General features: G+C 39.5%; 1 protein-coding gene across 1 annotated transcript; it reads right to left on the bottom strand.

Annotated features, from left to right (window-relative positions):
• Positions 1-11,408: 11,408 nt before the first annotated feature.
• LOC104231580 (uncharacterized) lies at positions 11,409-23,326 on the bottom strand. Its single transcript, XM_070164108.1, has 5 exons — positions 23,116-23,326; positions 21,746-21,960; positions 14,349-15,095; positions 12,065-12,350; positions 11,409-11,932 (listed from the first exon to the last, which is right to left on the bottom strand). The coding sequence occupies exons 1-5, from the start codon at positions 23,324-23,326 to the stop codon at positions 11,409-11,411; spliced, it is 1,983 nt and encodes a 660-aa protein (XP_070020209.1).
• Positions 23,327-23,751: the final 425 nt, after the last annotated feature.

Genomic DNA, 23,751 nt, shown 5'->3' with positions numbered 1-23,751 from the left:
TATATCATCCTCATAGCCGGAAGACACCATGCCATGGCCCGAGGATCCCTCAAAATTGCATATCATTATTCAAAGGCGTCAAGGTTTGGAGGCACCATTTTCATGGCCCAAGAACATCATTTCATGGCCTGCGAATCCCTCACTAAAAAATTCATGGCCCAGGACATGTCCAAGGACGTCATCTGTAACTGCCCGAAGACAACTTGCATTGTCCAAAGGGAATTTGCATCATGTTTATATTTTCGCAAATACATGTTTGCAGCATCTTTTGTCTGTAGGTAACCAGTAAGCAACCGCTATCCTAGTAGGAGCAATCTCTCTCTAGTTCCCTCAACGATCCCGAGATTTAACCGCTCACCGTAGCCGCTTCCGCATCGCATGTCCGTTCTTGTAGTAATTTCATCGGCATATTCCGTAGATGAATCCAAAACTACACATGGCCTGATTCCTATAAACTAGGGATATGTAGGCAACTCGAAGACCGGAGTCCAGCCTCTATCTTTCAAAGCATCCCATCCAGTCAAAATTGGCCATCATTTCTTTATCTGAAAACTCTTTCATCCTTCCCGGGTAAAGAGGGGCAACTGTTGATACCCAATTTTTTCCTATATTTTTTATATGCATGAATACATTCAAAATAACATATATATGGATATATAAGCATGCACAAGGTTTTTATAATTTTCCCCATAATTTTAAGGATTTAAATTAATTTATTTCCTCCCCTTTTATTCATAAAAAATCTCCAATAATTATCTCTCAAATTATTGTTGTGATGATTTAGTCATTTAAGTTCTATATTTATGCCAAAATATGGTTAAAATATTTTTTGTGCATTTTTTTATAATTGTATTTGGAATTTTTAAAACTAAATGCATATAATTGCAATATTAGCCCATTAAATGTATAATTACATTTTTTTCATAAAATCGACCTTCTACATTTTTAAAATATTAAATATATATTTTAAATCATTTTAGTATACAAAATTATTTTCCAAAATTTAGCTATTATTTATTATAAATTATATAGGGGGAAATTGGTTATTTAAAATATAGCTAGATTTGCATTTCAATTGTAGCTTAATTTAAACCCAACCCCAGCCCAATTTCAGATTAAAAGCTCCCGACCTAAGACCCGTCAAATCCTGGCCGTTGATCTTTTCCGTTGATCTAAAAGATCAACGACCCTCATCTATTCTTACCATTTTTAATTCCAACGACCCCTAACCCTATCTTATTTCCCAAATCCGCCGCCTCTATAGTCTCTCATCTCCTCTCTCAACCCCTTAACCTAACCCTAGCTCCTTCTACCACCGACCTTCTTCTCTGGTCTTCTCCAGCAATTTTCCTTGAACTCCCAAGCCTCCAATGGCTCCTCTAATGCTATGCTTGCCTTCTCTAAGGTCTTCAAGGGCCCTGGGCCACGCTGACTTGCATCTAGGGTTTTCTACCTGCCTGTTTTTGGCTACTCCAGTGTGATTTCAAGCAAAATCACACTGTATTTGTTACGATCCTTGGGATTCTAGACAGGTTCTTTCATTTCTATTTGGGTTTCTTCTGAAACACTAATTTCTGCCTACATCTTCTTGATCTGTATGATTTTAAAACGATTTGAGTCTATTTCTTTTATGTTTTACACTATACTTGGAATTCTTTACAAGAATCATTGATTTCAAAGTGTTTTCACCTTCTTCTAAAATTAGGATTTTCGGAACTTCTTCTAAAACCATATTTAAACTGATTCTTTATGTTTAAGCTTCTATCTCTTGCATATTTCGACTGATTCTATAATTTTACTACGTTTTCAACTCGCCTATGCTGAAAGCCCTAAATTTCTAAAATTCTTTGTTTGGTCTTGTGTGTTAGCATGACTGCTCGTTTCTTGTTTATGTTTCTGTGATTATCTTGCCTCGAATATGTTCTTACTGAGTTTTTAGCCTAACTTATATCACCTCTATGTGATTATGTTCATCTTGATTGTTCAGACTTGCCTCTTTCTATCGGTACTGTTTAACCTGCATGTTTGCTATGTCTGGTTGTTCTTATTCCATTTATATGTTGAATACTGAATCATGACATCCTCTTCGATTGATTCTGGATTCCTTATTTTAAGGTTTGATTGAAAGACCTTCCTTTAAACCCTCAATTTCTACCTCTTCTATTCAAATTAACTGATTCGCCTACCTTGTCTGCTGTGGTACTTCATTCTTACTGAACTATTTCCTTAATTGGAGATTTCTGAACTTAGCACCAATTGCTTACCCTATACTTACTGAATTTGATTCATTCCTTATTAGTCATACACTGATTTCTTTCCTTATATGCTACTTGTTCTTATCGTTTGAATTAATTCCCTTAACTTAAGGGAGTACTGGTCTTGATTTTGCTCTAATTGATTCTGAGTTCCATAATTACTATACTACTATGATACTTACCTTATTTTTTTTTATCTAATTTCGAACTACTATATATATACACTATTTCATTAATACAACACACGAATACTTTGGTTCAAAGCTCTCTCTCTCTCTCTCACACACACACACACACTTAAACTTTTTGCTCTCTCTCTTTGTGCTACTTGCTACTATTCTGAGTTAGCCGGCTACAAGCCAATGCTAACCATTGTGTTCTCCTACTCCTTCACTTTATTTACTGTCTTCTATACTAGTATGTTCTAGTTTCAATTCAAGTTCCAACAACAATATGGTTCTTTTATGTCTTCAGTTCATCCTTTTTCTAGTTTGCTTTTACTTATAGTTTTGATGTGAAACTTGCAGTTAATATGATTACCTGATTAGCATGTTATGTACTGCCCTTCCTTAGGACCAATGTAGACATGTTCCCCCTCTATGTCTGATCAATTGTTTCCGAGCATGTCTATACAATTACCTTTGCTTGTTATGTGTTTACAATCATGTACTCTATGTATCCCCAATCCCATCACCCTTGTATGTAGGTTTGTTCCTTCTGTTTTGGTCCTGTGAGTATTGTTGATGCGGTTTTGGACTCCCTGTTTGATTTACTATTATCTATTAATGTCACTCTCTCTTTTCAAAGTTGTTTTACTGCATGACTCTCTCTTTTACTCCACAAAGTATTTCAAATAAACCTCCTTTTAATATTGTTTTCCTACTAAAACCTTTCAACTTGTGTCAATCACTTTCACTCTACTCCTAAGTCAATAGGTTCTGCCCCCTCCAGTATGTATACTGCCTTGGGATCCTGTTGAGAACCCTCTGAACTCTGGCATACTAAGGTTGGCCTTTCCATACTGCACTTATTCAATTTTTGTTACCAAGTCTAGGTGTAAGTACTGCCCGGGATCCTTGAGATCCTTAGGGAACTTTGATGCACCTAGACTATGACATTGTCTATGGAATTTGGGCATTTGAGGCTATTGGAAACCTTGGCCTAATTGAAGGCTCCCTATAGAATAACTTCTTATTTTCTTATTTACTTATGTAATTCATTCATATGGTCTTTAATAGTTTGTAAATGAATATTGGGGTAATTAGTAAAAGGGGTGGGTAGCTACATGTTTGTGGGGTAATACAGGTAGAAACAATGCCTTTAGGACCTTACAACTTGTTATGTTTGTCTCACCATGTTAGAAATCATGCCTATAGGTTTCAAGTAATTCCATAATAGAAGTCATGTTTACAAGTCTTAAAATCAGCTTCACAAGTAGATGTCATGCCTATAGGATATAATTCAATCCATATTCTGTTATGACAAGTGTTTACACGTGTTCATGCCTGCAAGTTTCTAAAATCAGTATTCAAAAACTAGATATCATTCCTATAGGGACAACACCAGAAATTCTACCTGTCGATCTGAACTAGCTCAATTTAAATAAATTAACAATTAGCTCACTTCTAAACTGGTTTAATTAAGTGGTTTATATTTCCCTGAAATGAGTCCTTTTTTAAAAATTGTCTCAATTTATCATTAGACAGCATGCTTATAGGGATTAAAAAGTCCGTTTTAGAAACCTGCATTGTTTCACTATAAGACGTAGTTATCGTGTTCCACTAGGCAAGCCTGTTGGGCATTTTCAAAACTTGCAATTCTGAAATTGTTTCTGTGACTTAATATTCTTCTGGTTTAACATGCTTTTAAAAATCAGTAGGCAATTGATAGGGTCATTACTTCTGAGTTTATAAAATAAATTGCTTGTTTTCTGTATATTCACTTAGACATCCTGCCTTAGGATACTATTTAACAAAAAAAACTTTATTTGTATTTGAGTCGTGTTGTTTACATGCCTTATTTGTGGAGGTAAACTGAGCCTCTTATTTGCTCCTTCATGTTCTTCTTTGCTAATGTCCTAACTATTCTTGCCTATCGCCTTAGTATTTTCACCTTTAAAACTTTAGGAGGTTGTCTAGTGCCACACCTCCTTTTTACTACCCCCGAAAGGGTATATAAGGGAGTTTTTCCAATTTAAGTTACAATCGAAACAGGATTATTTAATTAAAAATCAGAGTCACCACTTGGGATAATTTATGGTGTCCCAAGTCACCGGTTCAAATCCCGAATCGAGGAAGGATTGACTCAATTTTACAGTCCGCGAACACAGAACTCCGGGTAAGAAATTCTATTAACCCGGGAGAAGGTGTTAGGCATTCCCGAGTTCCGTGGTTTTAGGACAGTCGCTCAAACTGTTAATATTGGCCTATTTATTTGATTTTTAAAACATCTTTGAAACCTATGTGCATTTCATTCCTTTTAAACTACTTTTAATAATTCAATTAATATACAACTAATTATTTGATCACACAATTCGAATCATGTCACGGGAACCGTACCCACGATCCACAACGTATTTATCTATTTAACAAGATTAAATGGTGACCGAGCCACTTAAATGTACCCCTGGATTTTAGAAATTAGGCATCACAACTACGTCATGGGAACCGTACCCGTAGCTATGACAATTATTTAATTAACGCGCCTAAAGCAAAATACGAAAGTTCATGGATTATTTCCTACTTTGAAATTATTGTAAGACTAAGAGTTATAGAAATTATTGTAAATATGTGTATTACTTAGCTATGATTGTAGTTAAGAAGATTATCTACATTACAGGTCATTGACGGGCTAGTAATTAAACATAACCAAGATTACTTCATGTCCAATTATTAAGCAAGAATGTGATTCAACATTACATGGCCTCATGGCTTAACCATTGATCAAATGCCAATTAATAGAACAATTCAGAACCAAAAATCAACACAACTAACCAAACATTATATGATATAATCCAAAGACTCAAGTTCGTTGCACCTTTTTCCTTTTTTAAAAAAAAAAATAGGTGTAAGATTTTGCAACAATAACTAATTAATATTCAAGCATACCATAAACGTTGGTTCATGATTTCAGCAGTAAACAAGCCAAACTAAGCAAATAACCAAGTGACAAAACTCAATATCACAATGAATAACCTTCACATGTTCTATGCTTCAAAACGGTATATTCATAACATAGCAATTAAAATGTAAACTGAAGCAAAAGAATGAACTTTAATGGCGAAATTTCCTTTCATGTTAGTAGTGAATCTTCAACCTTGAATTACAATGCAAAGCTTCAACCAAATTTGAAGGCACACGGAATATTTGGCCGGAACTCTACCCAACGAGCACTCCAACTTGGCCGCGAACTATAGCTACGACCTCGACAGAACCGGATTCGAACACCTTATTTCACCTGCTTTGCTAGAGTAATGCAGAGACGCAAACTTCTGTCTTAGAAGATGAAAGCTGATTCCAATAAGTAGCAAAAACAATCTTGGCCTATGAATGAAATAGACTATAATATGTTGGTGGTCAACAGAACTTTGGAAATTTTTGAACAAAATGTGCAATTGGCTTGGAATTTCCAGTAGTAGATAGTTTCTGTGAGTTTTCCTCCTTTGGCCGTTTTTGTGATGTTAAAAAAGATGAAAATTATTGAAGGATCAACCTTTAGTTTTCTAAAAATGGAAGTTCCTCCATCTCCCAGGGCTGACGTTCTTCGGGGGTCTTTTAAGCGTGGAAACAGCTGATACCTCGAGGTCCCGGTGTTGAAGGGTCTAGGTTAGTTTTGTAGGGTTCTGGAGTATGGGCCTAGGAATTATGGGTTAGATCCGAAAATTATGCTTAAAATAGTTTGCTTGAGCCCAAGTTTTATTCTTTCTCCGTGAATAAAACTAAAAATACGACCTCATTTACCAATTAATCCTATCTAAGTAAAATAACTATTAAAATAAGACTGACCGTTAAAACAAAACTATTTTTGGTATTTTTTTCAAGATTAAAAATGACTACAAAACATTAATGAAACTATTTTTTTTTTAATTTTTATTTTCCTGTAATAAAATAAAGTAAAAGAGTCAAAATTATTAAAATAGCGATATTAGGCCTAAATTAAATATTTACCTGCTAAAATATAAAAAATCTTGGGGAGGGTCAAAAATAACATGTCTACATCTAGAACCACCTATAGGTAGAGGTATTAAATCCCTCCGGGACCATTAAGAAGGGACGGGTAACATCATGCAATAGAGATCGCTCACCAACACTCGCTTTGAATGACCATTAAGGGGTTGTGAAGGGTAGATATAGGATATGATTACTACGCGCTAATGTCACGTGTAGCCCCTCATTGAGGAGTATTTATCAAACATTGTGTAGGATGATCCTATAGACTAATCAACCTAGGACTCCTCCTTTTCTATATTCCTTTTGTTTAAACTTTGTTTTATAATACAACTTGTTTAAAGTCTTTATCTTATTTGAGTTATCCAATGTGTTTTACTTGCAACCTATTTGATTCAACTATTTATTTGGTTAATGGACTAATTCGTAAATATAAGTTCGACCGGGACCCATAGTTATGGACTAAGAGGGGTGCCTAGCACCTTCCCCTCGAGGTCATTTCGATCCCTTACCCTAATCTCTGGTAATGCAAACCAATCCAAGAGCTAATCACTCAAGGTGCCCTAATTCACCATAACTCGTTAGATGGCAACTTTTCAAATACCAAATTCCCAAAAAAGAAAAGGAGTTATCACACCTCCATGAATGTCGAAACCCGGACTCTCTCCGCGAGGAAGGAAAAAAGGCGGCACGACATTGCCCTTGGACGGGCATGATAAAGAAGCGGCGCCCTCTTTCGGAGGTACTGTTTTTGATGTTTTTGCCATGATTATACCTTAGTGTCAAAGAAAGAGGATGAAGAAACAAGCACGGAAAGAAGATAGATGCAGAAATTTGTGAACTTAGCCCTAAAAACTTGATGTTGTAAAGTGTGAATGACAAAACAAATTTAAGTATTTATAGAAGCCATTTGGGCGATGTTTGAGGAGCGAAAAGGTCGAACCAATGACGGTTTGTGGGCTTCTCGATAATTGTGCTGACAGTGGCCTCTACGCAGCCTTTGAGTCATGGCATTTAATGCTCTGATGGGCTGACGTCATAATGGGAGTATCGAAGAGGCAAGAATTCAAGACCGTTTCTTATCATTTTACTCTAAGAAACGCGGGGACTATCTGTATACGGCTAAAATCAGAGAGTCTGATTTTGGGATCATCATGGTATTCCATAGGCTCGAGGTTTGGTGAACCAGAAGGCTCAAGGCATATCTCGACCTTGGGGCGGTACAAATATGTGGCTATGACGAACGAGTGGAAGATTCCCAAGGCAAGTGGTTAGAGCTGACCAAGTCCATAAGAATAGTGCAAGTCCATACTGTGACATTAAATAGTTGTACCACCAGCAAATCTTTGTAATAAATGCATATGTACTATGTTAGGTATTCCCCCTCCTATATAAAGGGGACTCTTGTTATTTTTTGCACACATGATATTCAATACAAGAACAAGAACATTCTCTACTCTCTAACTTAAACGTATTCCCCCTTGATTTTATTGCTTACATTTATTACATTTCATTGGTTGTTCTTCATTTATTACTCCTCATTGATCATAAAGAGCCCTCATCAAAGCTCTCAGAACTGTTGGTCCTTCATCGTCTGTCTACAGCCTAACACTTTTGTCACGCCCTGAGCTCGCTGGCGGGACCGGCACCTAGTGCCTCATCTATCCTTGTGTACTACTTGCGACTAAGAGACTCGGAACATGTAATGTCATACTTTGGCTATGAGCCACATTAAAAGATAAAGTGCGATACAAAATATAAAACTAAATGGAGACTAACACTAACTAATGTCAACATAAAGCTGGGACGGCAAGGCCGTTATAATCACTACAACTAATAACCCAATAAAATATTCGTATAGGGCCTACAAGCCCAACATACTGCACTAACCGACAGGATATGTCTACAAGACTCTACTGATAGATGTACTGTAATTGGAATAGGGCCCCGACCTACCCATAACCTATCTGCATATATACACAAGATATACATCACACTACTGAACCCGGCAACTCCGAAAGAAGGGGAGCTTACCGATAAAGCTGAACTTGGGCAACACCTACTGAGGAGGTCTACTTGTCTGTCTGTCTGAACCTGCACGCATGAAATGCAGCGCCCCAGAAAGGGACGTCAGTACGAAATAATGTACTGAGTATGTAAGGCAATATACTGAAGCTGAAACTGAACTGATAATATAATAACTAAAAACAACTGAGAGTCAAGGAAAAATCTGAAGATATGCTCATCTGCTGATATTGACTCAACTCTCTCAATATAGTGAGTAAAATAGATGTCCGGCCTTATAAGGCTCGGTATACATATATATCTGCTCTGCCGTAGTAGGCTCGCTCATAAGTGCTCGGCCATACTATGCTCTGTAGCTCGACCAACTGGGCTCGCTCATAAGCGCTCGACCATAGTAGGCTCGATAGATATATATAAAACTGCTCTGCCGTAGTAGGCTCGCTCATATGTGCTCGGCCATACTAGGCTTTGTGTCTCGACCAACTAGGCTCGCTCATAAGCGCTTGGACATAGTAGGCTCGGTATATAACTTATCATCTGATCAAAGGTTGCCCAATAGGGGCCTGACCATCGATTATAGCTCGATGGTAGTGAAAATACTTTTAATATTGCATATATGCAAATTCTCTACTCTCTTGACTGGGTGAAGGAAGTACTCAACTGAATATGAAGTCCCGATAAGGAGAATTTTAAAACTTACAAAACTAGAAAAATATACGCAATTTGTGAGACTAGCAAAATATACGTAAATTACGGGATATGAATTTTTCTCTATGCCTCATTATCGAACTTGTGTAATTACGATATCATGCTAAAATGAAGGAAAAGCTTAGCCTTAACATACATGTTCCTGGAATTATTTGAACGAACTTGCTTCTACGAAATATGGACGAAATTCACACTTGAACGAACTTGAAATTTCGGACGAATTAATCTGCTTTTAACATTTTGAAGAAAATGTTGGCTTTAAGGATCGAATTGTTGTAATCTTGAAATTTGAACGAAATGTCACTGCTTTCTCACGTTTTGGTTTTAAAAACCAAGGAATGCAAGTGTTTTGTTTGATTTTCAATAATGGGAGAATGTTTTTGATATCTTTTGAAGATAAGATTTTAAGTCTTAGGTTAGTCAATTTTTTGATTTGGCCATAAATAGCCCCATGGCATAGATGGCTCATGAGTCATCTTAGCCTTGTGGCATTTCAGCCACATTTGTTTGAGTAAGTTTTTGTTAATATTTATCCACTTATTAGTTAACTGGATAATGTTTTATTATCTGGTAATTAATATATTACCTGCATAATTTAAAAATTAACACAAATTACTTAAAATTCTATTTATTTTTAAAATACTTCATATATACTTTATATATTATACTACTGTGGTCATATGGTACCTTGCATGGTACTAGTTTATAATTATCGGGTATTATCGCTCGACTCATATTTTATTTCAAATTGTTCATTTTCAAAGAAACTCATTTTCTTTAATTCGTGTACCCCGTTATCCTTCATAATACTTATTTATCGCTTGTTATAAATAGCGTAAGTACGTTAACGTCAAGATGATCTCATCCCCGCGTCTACGTTGGTTAACTGAAAACGAAATTATAACGTGCGAAAACGCAAGATGTAACATCCTTCCCCCCTTTAGAAACATTCGTCCTCGGATGTTTAATCCCCGTTATCTATATAGCTTTGGTAAGGTCGTCTGTGTAACACCACCACCACCAACTTTTCCTGTAGAAGCTTAATAATCCAACGACACACAAGACCATAATTATGAATAACGACAATAGCCTCTCATGACCAACGACAATAACCAACACAAGAATTTACACACGTACCTTATAATTATGACGTCTCAGTCGGACCCTTCTCTGGAGGAGGGAATAGGTAGGGATATCTAGACTTTATGTTTTCCTCGGCCTCCCAAGTCATTTCTTCTACATTGTTGTTCCTCCAGAGTACTTTCACTGAGGCTACCACCTTATTCCACAGCTTGCGGATTTGTCGGTCTAGGATGGCAATCGAAACCTCCTCGTATGATAAGTTCTCTGTAATTTGTACATCATCTGTGGGCACTACTTGGGTAGGATCACCAATGCACTTCCGTAACATAGATACGTGAAAAACCGGATGGACAGACTCCAATTCCGAGGGCAATTCTAACTCGTAAGCTACTTGGCCCACTCTCCGAATGATCCTATAAGGCCCAATATACCGTGGGCTAAGCTTGCCTTTCCTGACAAATCTCGTTATACCTTTCATAGGTGAAACCTATAAGAATACCCAGTCATTAACCCCAAACTCTAAATCTCTTCACCGTACATCAGAATATGACTTCTGTCGACTCTAAGCTGTCAACAGTCATTCTCGGATAAGCTTTACTTTTTCTATGGCCTGCTGAACCAAGTCTGGCCTATATGACCCATATTTTCCAACATCGAACCACCATATGGGAGATCTGCACCTCCGCCCATACAAAGCCTCGTACAGAGTCATTTGGATACTGGAGAGGTAACTATTATTATATGAAAACTCGATAAGAGGTAGATATTCATCCCAACTTCTCTTAAAATCCAACACACATGCTCGCAACATATCTTTGAGCGTCTGAATCGTGCACTCGACTTGTCCATCCGTTTGTGGATGAAAAACTATACTGAGATTCACCTGAGTTCCTAGACCTTTTTAAAATGACCTCCAAAAATGTGCTGTAAACTGGGCCCTATAGTCAGATATAATAGATACGGGTACTCCGCTTAGTTGCACTATCTTCTTAATATATAATTTTGCATAATCCTCTGCTATATATGTAGATCTGACCGGTAGGAAATGAGCTGATTTCGTGAGCCTGTCAACTATCACCCATATGGAATCAAACTTACAATGGGAATGAGTTAAACCTGAGATAAAGTCCATGTTTATCGCCTCCCATTTCCATGTCGGGATCTCTATAGTCTATATTAGCCCTTCGGGCTTCTGGTGCTCTATTTTCACCTGCTGACAACTAGGGCATTGAGCGACATACTCAGCAATGTTCTTCTTCATATCGTTCCACCAATACACATCCTTAATGGCATGATACATCTTTGTCGACCTAGGGTGAATGGAATACCATGAATAATGTGCCTCTAACATAATCCTGTCTCGTAGCCTTGCTACATCTGGAACACACAAACAACCCCTGTACCTGAGAACCCCATCTCCTTTGAGTTCTAACAATGGCTTCTTCTGTTGTGGAACCGGCTCTCTCAACTTGGCTAAATCTTGATCCTCGTATTGCCTCTCCTTTACTTCAGCTATGAGAGATGATTTTGCGGTATTTTGGAGTACAACTCCTCCATTGCCAGAGTCTACTGACCGAACCACCAAACAAGCCAATTGATGAATCTCTCTTGTTAATTGTCTTTTCTCGGCCTCTACATGTGCTAAGCTACCCATAGATCGACGACTTAAGGCATCTGCTACAACATTAGCTTTCCCTGGATGGTAGAAAATGTTAACATCATAGTCTTTTAATAACTCAAGCCACCGCCTCTATCGCAAATTCAACTTTTTTTGCTTGAAGATATATTGCAGGCTCTTATGATCTGTGAATATATCAACATGCACACCATATAAATAATGCCGCCATATCTTAAGTGCATGGACAACCACAGCTAACTCGAGGTCATGGGTTGGATTATTCCGCTCATGCTTCCTTAACTGTCTTGAAGCATATGCAATTACTTTCCCATGTTGCATCAGGACACATCCTAACCTGACACCTGAGGCATCACAATACATGGCATAACCATCTGGACCTTCTGGAAGTGCCAGAACTGGCACTAAGGTCAATCTGTTCTTAAGTTCTTGGAAACTCTGCTCAGAGGCCTCTGTCCACTGAAACTTAGTCGCTTTCTGCGTTAGCTTTGTTAATGGTGTTGAAAGAGAAGAAAAACCCTCTACGAACCTCCGGTAATATCCTACTAAGCCTAGAAAGCTACGAATCTCTATTGGAGTGGTAGGTCTAGGCCAGGATTTCATAGCCTCAATCTTCTGAGTGTCTACCTTTATACCTCCGTCGGATACAATATGCCCCAAGAATGCTACGGATTTTAACCAAAACTCACACTTAGAAAACTTAGCATACAATTTATTATGGCATAGGGTTTGGATTACTGCTCGCAGGTGGTCTACATGCTCATCCTCTAAACGTGAATAAACCAGAATATTATCAATAAAGACTATCACGAACAGATCCAAATATGGCTGAAATAGGCTATTCATCAAGTCCATAAATATGGCAGGTGCATTCATCAACATGAAGAACATAACAAGGAATTCAAAGTGGCCATATCGGGTCATAAAGGTTGTCTTAGGAATATCTTTCTCCTGAACTCTGACTTGGGGGTACCCCAACCTCAAATCTATCTATGAAAAGCATCTAGCTCCCTGCAACTGATCAAACAAGTCATCTATCCTCGGAACGGGATACCTATTCTTAATAGTTACCTTGTTCAGTTGCCTATAATCGATACACATCCTTAGCGAGCCATCTTTCTTCCGCACAAATAGTACCGTTGCCCCTCAAGGTGAAGTACTGGGCCTGATGAAACCTTTCTCCAGCAAATCTTTTAACTACTCCTTCAACTCCTTCAATTTGGCAGGTGCCATTCTATACGGTGGGATGGATATTGGTTGTGTTCTTGGAAGCAAATCGATGCCAAAATCAATCTCTCACTCTAGAGGAATATCTGGAAGTTCATCTAGAAATACATTCATGTACTCCGTTACTAGTGGAATAGACTGAAGTGTAGGTATCTCAACTTCTTCATCTTTAACTCGCACAATATGATAAATGCACCATTTTGCTATCATTTTCCTCGCCTTCAGATAGGAAATAAACCTGCCGCTGGTGTCGCTATATTACCTACCCATTTAAGGACTGGCTCACCCAGAAAATGAAATCTAGCTGTCTTTGCTCGACAATCAACTGTGGCTTAACAAGCTGCCAACCAGTCCATGCCCATGATAGCATCGAATCCAACATCTCTAGTTCAACTAGGTTGGCTGAGGTCTGACGACCACAAACTTATACTGTACTACCTCGGTAAACGCATTTAGCGATAATTGATTCTCTAACCGGTGTAGATATCGCAAAAGGATCACTTAGTATTTCAGGAACTATACCAAATTCCCGCGTGACAAATGGGGTAATACATGGTAAGTATATCCTGGGTCTATCAAGGCATAAACATCGTGAGAACAAATGGTCAACATACCTGTCACAATGTCTTGTGAGGACTCTTGGTCTTGTCGACTTGCTAGCGTATAGATACGATTTTGGTTACCACTTGAACTGGACCCTCTACCTCTGCCTCAACCTCTACCAGCTAAAGACTGAGACTCGTGCCCGGAAGAATGCATGGACATAGTTGATCCTGTTGCTGAATTCGCTGGTTGCGCCATACCCCCAGAATCTCTATTTGGGCAATCTCGCATCATATACCCTGGACGTCCACATATATAGCAAGCATCGGAACCGGCTCGGCATTGGACCAAGTGTCCTCGACCGCAAATGGCACATTGCGGAGAAAATGGCCCTGTCAATCTCGAACCTCATTGTTGCTGCAAACTTGACGTCTGGGAGCTCTCACCTGGTCCTGACTGAGTATAGCGGTCATACGTGTAACCATGTAGATGAGGTGGTGGAGGTCTAGGTGGCCGTTCGTAGTACTGCGGCCTGTAGCTATCCTAAGACTACTCTTGAGACCTGGAAAATCTCATCCTCTTACGGTGCCCTGACATAGTTCTCTTCGTACTCTGCTACCGATGCCTACCCCTCTCTATATTTTGGGAAAATGCTTGAATCCGCAAGATATCCATACAATCCTGTAATGCAGCGGTGACACACACCTCAGTCAACTCTAGGGCCAACCCTGCTATAAACCTGTGGATTCTATCCCGCATAGTAGCAACTATGAATGGTGCATATCTGGCCAATGAGTCAAAATAGAGACTATATTCTCGAACACTCATATTGTCCTGCTTGAGGGCTAGAAACTGATCGAGTCGAGCCTGACGGATCTCTCGTGGTAAGTATTGGTCAAGGAAGGCATCTGAAAAATTCTCCCAAATAGCAGGAGGTGCATCACGTCCCATGGACATTTCCCATCCCTCATACCAAAGGATGGCTATATCTCGGAGTCGAAAAGCTTCTAACTCAACTGCCTCTTTCTCCGTGGCATGCATAACCCGAAAGATCCTATGAAGATGATCTATGAAATCCTGCAGATCCTCCCTCTGATTTGTCCCTGCGAACTCTGGGGGATTCAAAGAAATAAACTCTCGGACCCATGAACTCCTAGATCTCTCAGAAGGTCCTGCACTAGCGGATGCCCTAGCCTGTTGCTGGGTAGCTACCAACTGTGCCAACAAATGCATCGCACCCCTCAAATCCTGATCTGATGGAAGCGGAGGGGGAACTGGATATGCGGTTTCCCTAGTAATATCCTCAGGTGGCGGAGGAGCTGGTAAACGCTGGGTAGGGGTCTCTCCCCGCGACTTCGATTGGGCCCCATCTACTGGGGGTACTCTGCTAGTCCCCTCACCTACTGCTGTTTCTCTCCTCCAGCTAGCCATAGCCTTCCTTGTTACCATCATCTGCGCATGCAAACGTCAACACGTAAGTTTAACTCAAATATCATATAACTCAGTGCTACAACACGATTTAGATTTGAAAGAAAAGTAACCAACTCTTAAATGCCCTATAGTCCCCTGCTTATATAATGTGGTGCACCACACATCTATAAACTAGACCCTACTAGACACGACTTGTAGACTCCCTAGGACAGAACTACTCTGATACCACTTTTATCACGCCTCGAGCCCGGTGGCGGAACCGGCACCTAGTGCCTTATCTATCCTTGTGTACTAATTGCGACTAAGAGACTCGGAACATGTAATATCATACATTGGCTATGGGCCACATTACGAGATAAAGTACGATACAAAATATAAAAGTAAATGGAGACTAACGCTGACTAATATCAACCTAAAGTTGGACCGGCAAGGCCGTCATAATCACTACAACTAATAAGCCAACAAAATATTCTTACAGGGCCTACAAGCCCAACATACTGCACTAACCGACAGGATATGTCTACAAGCCTCTACTGATAGATGTATTGTGATCGGAATAGAGCCCCGACCTACCCATAACCTATCTACATGTATACGAAAGATATAAACCACACTGTTAGACCCGAAAACTCCGAAAGAAGGGGAGCTTACCGATAAAGCTGAACTCGAGAAGCACCTACTGAGGAGGTTTACTCGTCTGTCTGTTTGAACCTGCACACATGAAATGCAGTGCCCCCAGAAAGGGACGTCAGTACGAAATAATGTACCAGGTATGTAAGGCAATATACTGAAGCTGAAACTAAACTGATAATATAATAACTGAAAATAACTGGGAGTCAAGGAAAAATCTGAATATATGCTCATCTGCTGATACTAACTCAACTCTCTCAATATAGTGAGTAAAATAGATGTCTGGCCCTATAAGGCTCGGTATACATATATATCTGCTCTGCCGTAGTAGTCTCGCTCATAAGCGCTCAGCCATACTAGGCTCTGTATCTCGACCAACTAGGCTCGCTCATAAGCGCTCGGCCATAGTAGGCCAGGTATATATATATATATAATTGCTCTGCCATAGTAGGCTCGCTCATATGCGCTCGCCCATACTAGGCTCTGTGTCTTGACCAACTAGGCTCTCTCATAAGCGCTCGGCCGCAATAGGCTTGGTATATAACTTACCATCTAATCAGAGGTTGCCCAATAGGGGCCTGCCCATCGATTATAGCTCGATGGTAACGAAAATACTCTTAATATTGCATACATATAAATTCTCTACTCTCTTGACTGGATGAAGGAAATACTCAACTGAATATGAAGTCCCGATAAGGAGAATATTATAACTTACAAAACTAGAAAAATATAAGCAATTTGCGAGACTAGCAAAATATACGTAAATTTCGGGATATGAATTTTTCTCTATGCCTCGTTATCGAACTTGTGTAATTATGATATCATGATAAAATGAAGGAAAAGCTTACTCTTAACATACTTGCTCCCGGAATTATTTGAATGAACCTGCTTCTGTGAAATATGGATGAAATTCACACTTAAACAAACTTGAAATTTTGGACGAATTAATCTGCTTTTAACATTTTGAAAAAAATGTTGGCTTTAAGGATCGAATTGTTGAAATCTTGAAATTTGAACGAAATGTCACTGCTTTCTCACGTTTTGGTTTTTCAAACCAAGGAATGCAAGTGTTTTATTTGATTTTCAATAATGGGAAAATGTTTCTGATATCTTTTAAAGATAAGACTTTAAGTCTTAGGTTAGTCAAATTTTTGATTTGGCCATAAATAGCCACATGGCATATATAGCTCATGAGTCTTCTTAGCCTTGTGGCATTTGTGCCACATTTTTTTGAGTAAATTTTTGTTTATTTTTATCCACTTATTAGTTAATCGGATATTGTTTTATTATCCAGTAATTAATCTATTACCCGCATAATTTAAAAATTACCATAAATTACTTAGAATTTTATTTATTTTCAAAATACTTCTTATATACTTTATATATTATACTACTGTGGTCATATGGTACCTTGCATGGTACTAGTTTATAATTATCAGGTATTATCGCTCGACCCGTATTTTATTCCAAATTGTCCATTTTCAACGAAACTCGTTTTTTTTAATTCGTGTACCTCTTTATCATTCATAATACTTATTTATCGCTTGTTATAAACAGCGTAAGTACGTTAACGTCAAGATGATCTCATCCCCGCGTCTACATCGGTTAATTTAAAACAAATTATAACATACGAAAATGTGAGATGTAATAGCTTTAGCTCGATCTCTAGGCCTAGTATAGGCTAGCTCAAGACTCCGATTCTCGGCTACTCGGTTTGCATGGCATTTTATCTTCAAACCATTACCTTATTTTCTAGTATCACACTTAGCATCTATTTCCTAACAACTAGCATAAAAATAAATTACGTATTTTTAGAACCACAAAATCAAATCTAATTGTAATTACCATTTTCAAGGTAAACACTAGACTCGTTCGAGGGCAAATGTTTGTTTAAGGGGGGAGGATGTAACGACTCGGCTGGTCGTTTCATAAGTTAAAGCACTGTTTCCCCCATTTATGCTTCTTTATGTGTTCCTGAGCTGTATTTCATTGTATGTTGGTTCGGATCCGGAGTGGTTTCGGTGTGGAATGAGACACTTAGTCTCTTATTTAGAAGTATAAGAGATAACTGATTTGGAATTTCGGTGTGGAATGTGTAAATGATCTCAGATTTGGATTCTGATGGTTCAGTTAGGTCTGTTAGGTGATTTTGGACTTGGGAGCGCGTCCAGAATGTAATTTGGAGGTCTGTGGTGGAATTAGGTTTGAATTGGCAAAATTGAAAATTTGGCATTTCTCGGTCGGCAGTGAAAATTTTGATATCAAGGTCGGAATGGAATTTCAGAAATTGGAGTAGGTTCGTAGTGTCATTTCTGACGTGTGTGCAAAATTTCAAGTCATTTGGAGGTGATTTGGTAGGTTTTGGCATCTTTTGCGAAATTCAGAAGATTAGAAGTTCTTAGGCTTGAATCAGAGGGTGATTTGGTATTTTGATGTTATTTTGAGTGTTCTGAAGGTTCGACTAAGTTTGAATGGTGATATGTGACTTATTTGTAGTTTTGGTTAAGGTCCCTAGGGCATCGGGATGAATTCAGATGGTCAGCAGAGGATTTGGAATTGAGATTGTGTAGCTGAAGTTGTTGCTGCTGACATTTCTGCACCTGCGGATTGGGGACCACAGGTGCGAGGTCGCAGATGCGGTGGAGAAGCCACAGATGTGAAAATTGAGGGCCAAGAGAAGAATCGCAGATGCAGTGGGTTTGACGCATCTGCGGGCCCGTAGGTGCGGTTCATGGGTGTCACGACCCAAACTGGAGGGCCATAACTAGCATCCGACCATACTTGCCGAGCACCAACGTACATTTCATCTAACCTTCTTTATTATCTTTTAGGGCTGACGAGATCAATATAAATGGTAGACATGGATCATGGATAACCAACCATAAAATATGATGGCATGAACATACATAACATGGGATGACTAGACAATCAAGAAACTATATATATATGGTACGAGCTACCACGCTACCATAAAGACTATACAACAAAACCTAGCCGACAAGGCATACCAAACTATACATGAGTCGACACCTGTCTATGAGCCTCTAAAGGAACATAAGTGTTGCAACATAGCCGGAACAGGGCCCCGACATACCCATAATGTCTATAACAAAAAATGCAAACCAAGACCGCGGCAAGTCCGGAGAAGGGATCTCGCCAATCACCGCTGAACTGGACAGCCTACTGTGGTGGGGGAGCTGACCCTGCCTGTCTATCAAGACCTGCAACACGACATGCAACGTCCACAAACAAAAGGATGTCAGTACGAATAAAGTACTGAGTATGTAAGGCATGGAACCATAAATACGAACACTAATGTAAGCAGGGATAGAGAATATACAACCTGGAACATCTGAGTACCTCTGAGGGCTACTGACATGCAATGCATGATACATATGTATGTATACATAAACTTTTAAAACATACGCCTCTGTGGGCATCATCATCATCATATCGTACCCGGCCATAATAGGCTCGGTAAAAACGTACCCGGCCATCATAAGGCTCGGTAGAATCGTACCCGGCCACGTGGAGCTCGGTAAAACCTAACTGATCAGTGGTTACACAATAGGTGTCGTACCCGGCCGACTATAGCGCGGCTCGGTAGAGTAAAATAGATACATATATATAATGCATGCTCGACTCATGGAATCACATTCTAAACCTTTCGGAGTGACGTAAGGTCGGTATCCTCTGTACACGTTATTAGGACTAACTCTTCACTATGAACCTTATAAGAATCAGGAAGTACCAACAACATTGATAACATAAGAATAAGAGAAGCAACATTAACATCAATCGTTCCATAAGAGGGAAAACAATGTAAGTACTGCTAGCTTCTAAGAGTAGAGTATCTTTGGAAGCTCGTTCATTACATTATGTACAATCGGAGTCGTGCAAAAGAAGGAAAGGGATAGCCTCACATACCTTGTATATACTGCCCCAATCTCAAGCTATGCAATTGTCAAAACTCCTTAGTCTACAATAAGAGAAACGATACTATCGTTATCATTTAAGCGTCATAACTATTATGTATCGACCACAACCTATTTTACGATGAAACGGACAGCACCTCCCCTATATATATGACCTCACACCATTCAAAACAGTCACCAAACAGCCCAAACAACATCAATAATAAACATATTGAGCCTCCCAAAATAGTCCACACACAGCCTAATCACTCCATACATACGACGACCACCGTAGTCGTGTCAAACAACCTGGAAATGTTACGAATAACTATCAGCCCATAACCCTACATATATATGGTGTTTCTCCACACCCTTCCTCCTCCAAAACTCCACAAGATAGTAGTAAAATACGCAGCCCAACAACAACGCAAAACAGTCCACAAAACAATAACATTACTACCAAGCCTTTCGATATATATCTCACAAGTTCTAGCTTCAATGGCTTAGCCGCAACTTGGATAATCTTAAATACATATAGAGTAAGAGGTTCCTTACCTTTAAATCATCGTGGATTCCAATGGAAATTTCCGATCAATTTTCCCCTATAAAATGGTCACTAGCAAAACTTGCAAGTAATTAAGCCCAACATATGGCTTCACAAGGCTACACAAAGCATTATGCGTATTTACATTATCTACATATCACCATTTTGTATTAAGGAGGAGTATTCTCAAATTATTGCTTACCTCATAGAGCCGTTTCACCTTCCAATGTATCCTGTCTTCCACCAGCATCCTTGTTATCTTCATTCTGGAATAAGTAAGGGTATTTAGACTTCATCTCCTCTTCTGCTTCCCATGTCATTTCTTCCATATTTTTGTTCCTCCACAATACTTTGACGGAAGCTACATCTTTTGTTCTCAGCTTGCGGACTTGCCGATCTAATATCGCCACTGGCACTTCTTCATATGATAGGTCCTCTGTAACTTGTACATCTTTGATAGGGACGACTCGAGAAGGGTCTCCAATACATTTTCTCAACATAGATACATGGAATACCGGGTGGACAAATTCCAATTCGGATGGCAATTCTAACTCATAAGCAACCTGTCCAATCCGTCGAAGAATTTTATACGGCCCGATATACCTTGGACTCAGCTTACCTTTCTTCCCAAAACGCATAATACCCTTCATTGGTGAGATCCTCAGGAAAACCCAATCACCAACCTCAAACTCTAGATCACGACGTCGGACATCAGAATAAGATTTTTGCCTGCTTTGTGCCGTCCTCAATCGCTCCTGTATCACTTTCACCTTCTCAATAGCTTGGTGAATCAAATCTGGCCCATATAATTCTGTTTCACCGACTTCGAACCATCCAACTGGTGATCTACATCTCCTCCCGTATAGTGCCTCATATGGGGCCATTTTAATACTGGAATGGTAGCTATTGTTATAGGCGAATTCTATGAGTGGAAGATGATCATCCCAATTCCCCTTAAAATCTAGAACACATGCTCGTAGCATATCTTCCAGTGTCTGAATGGTACGTTCAGCCTGTCCGTCAGTCTGCGGATGAAATGCAGTGCTGAGATTTACTTGTGTGCCTAAACCCTTCTGGAAAGACCTCCAAAAGTTAGCCGTAAATTGAGCTCCTCGGTCTGATATAATAGATATGGGCACACCATGAAGCCTAACAATCTCCTTGATATACAACTTCGCATAATCTTCAGCCGTGTAAGTTGTCTTCACTGGCAGAAAATGGGCACATTTTGTAAGTCGATCAATTATCACCCAGATGGAGTCAAACTTATGATAAGAGCGAGGTAATCCAATAATGAAGTCCATATTAATCACCTCCCACTTCCAGGTCGGAATCTCTATATTTTGAAGCAATCCACCGGGTTTCTGATGTTCTATCTTTACTTGTTGACAATTGGGACACTGGGCTACAAATTCTGCAATAGACTTCTTCATATTATCCCACCAATACTGCTCCTTGACATCATGATACATCTTTGTCGAGCCGGGATGGATGGAATATCGGGATTGATGAATCTCATTCATAATCTTCTCTCGCAACCCTGCCACATTAGGCACACATAATCGGCCCTGGTATCTCAGTACCCCATCTCTTCCGTTCTCAAAAGCCATACTTTTACACTGCTGAATGCTCTCTCTTAATCGTACTAAAATAGGATCTTTATATTGTCGTGCTTTTACCTCGGCTACCAAAAATGATTCTGATGTATTATGTACAGTAACACCTTCATCATCAGAATCTAACAATCTGATTCTCATATTGGCTAGCTGATGAAGCTCTTTAGTCAACCCCCATCTACCTGCCTCAATATGTACTAAGCTTCCCATTGATTTACGGCTGAGAGCGTCTGCCACAACATTGGCTTTACCGGGATGATACAATATCTCGACGTCGTAGTCTTTCAATAATTCAAGCCACCTACGCTGCCTCAAATTCAACTCTTTCTGCTTGAAGATGTATTGTAAACTCTTGTGATCTGTGTAGATGTCAACATGGACGCCGTATAAGTAGTGCCGCCATATCTTCAAAGCATATATTACTGCAGCCAATTCCAAATCATGGGTTGGATAATTCTTTTCATGCTTCTTCAATTGTCTTGATGCATAAGCAATCACCTTCCCACGCTGCATCAATACGCACCCCAAACCTATACCTGAGGCATCACAATATACCACATAACCTTCTGTTCCTTCAGGAAGAGTGAGCACTGGTGCGGATGTCAATCGATTCTTCAGCTCCTGAAAACTACGTTCACAAGTGTCAGACCACTGGAACTTGGTAGCTTTCTGTGTTAACTTAGTCAATGGTGATGATATAGAGGAAAACCCTTCTACAAACCGCCTATAATATCCTGCTAGCCCTAGGAAGCTGCGGACTTCTGATGGTGTTGTAGGTCTCGGCCAATTCTTTACTGCATCGATCTTCTGAGTGTCGACACTAATACCCTCATCAGATATCACATGGCCAAGGAATGCTACTGAGTTCAGCCAGAATTCACATTTGGAGAGCTTAGCATATAACTTACGATCCTGAAGCGTCTGTAATACTATCCGCAAGTGGCCCGCATGTTCCGCCTCCGAACGAGAATACACTAGAATGTCATCAATGAATACAATCACGAACACATCAAGATAGGGCCTGAATATAGTATTCATGAGATCCATAAAAGCTGCTGGGGCATTTGTTAGCCCGAACGACATCACCAAGAACTCAAAGTGCCCATATCTTGTCCGGAAGGCCGTCTTTGGAATATCCTTCTCCCTAACCCTCACCTGATGATACCCTGAACGTAAATCAATCTTGGAGAAATACTTGGCACCCTGGAGTTGGTCAAACAGGTCATCAATTCTTGGAAGTGGATACTTGTTCTTTATAGTAAACTTATTCAACTGTCGATAGTCGATACACATCCATAACGACCCATCTTTCTTCCGCACGAAGAGGACTGGTGCACCCCAAGGTGAAGTGCTAGGTCTAATTAAGCCCTTATCCAGCAAGTCCTTCAACTGCACCTTCAACTGTTGCAACTCTTCTGGGGCCATTCTGTATGGAGGGATAAAGATCGGTTGAGTGTCAGGCAGCACATCAATGCTAAATTCAATCTCCTTTTCAGGAGGAAGTCCTGGGATTTCATCTGGGAAAACATCTGGGAATTCGTTGACCATGGGGATTGATTGTAAAGTAGGTGGTTTCGCCTCCGCATCCCTAACGCGAACAAAATGCTAAATGTAACCTTTTGAGATCATTTTCCTTGCCTTAAGATAGGAAATAAACCTACCTTTTGGTGTAGCAATATTCCATTTCCATTCAATAAGGGGTTCACCAGGAAATTGAAACCTAACCATCTTCATACGACAGTCAACATTTGCATAGCATGAGGCCAACCAGTCCATTCCCATTATCACATCAAAATCAACCATTTCTAACTCAAATAAATTTGTCGAGGTTTGACGACAACAAATCATCACAGTGCAACCTCTATATACCTTTCTAGCAATCACATAATCTCCTATCGGAGTAGATACCACAAGGGGTTTACTTATCAATTCAGGTTCAATGCCAAACTTATTAGCCACAAAGGGTGTAACAT

Source organism: Nicotiana sylvestris, chromosome 12 (assembly GCF_000393655.2).
Source record: "Nicotiana sylvestris chromosome 12, ASM39365v2, whole genome shotgun sequence".
Classification (NCBI taxonomy): domain Eukaryota; kingdom Viridiplantae; phylum Streptophyta; class Magnoliopsida; order Solanales; family Solanaceae; genus Nicotiana; species Nicotiana sylvestris.
Note: the sequence above shows the minus strand (reverse complement) of the source record. Positions and strands in the feature narration are given on the sequence as shown.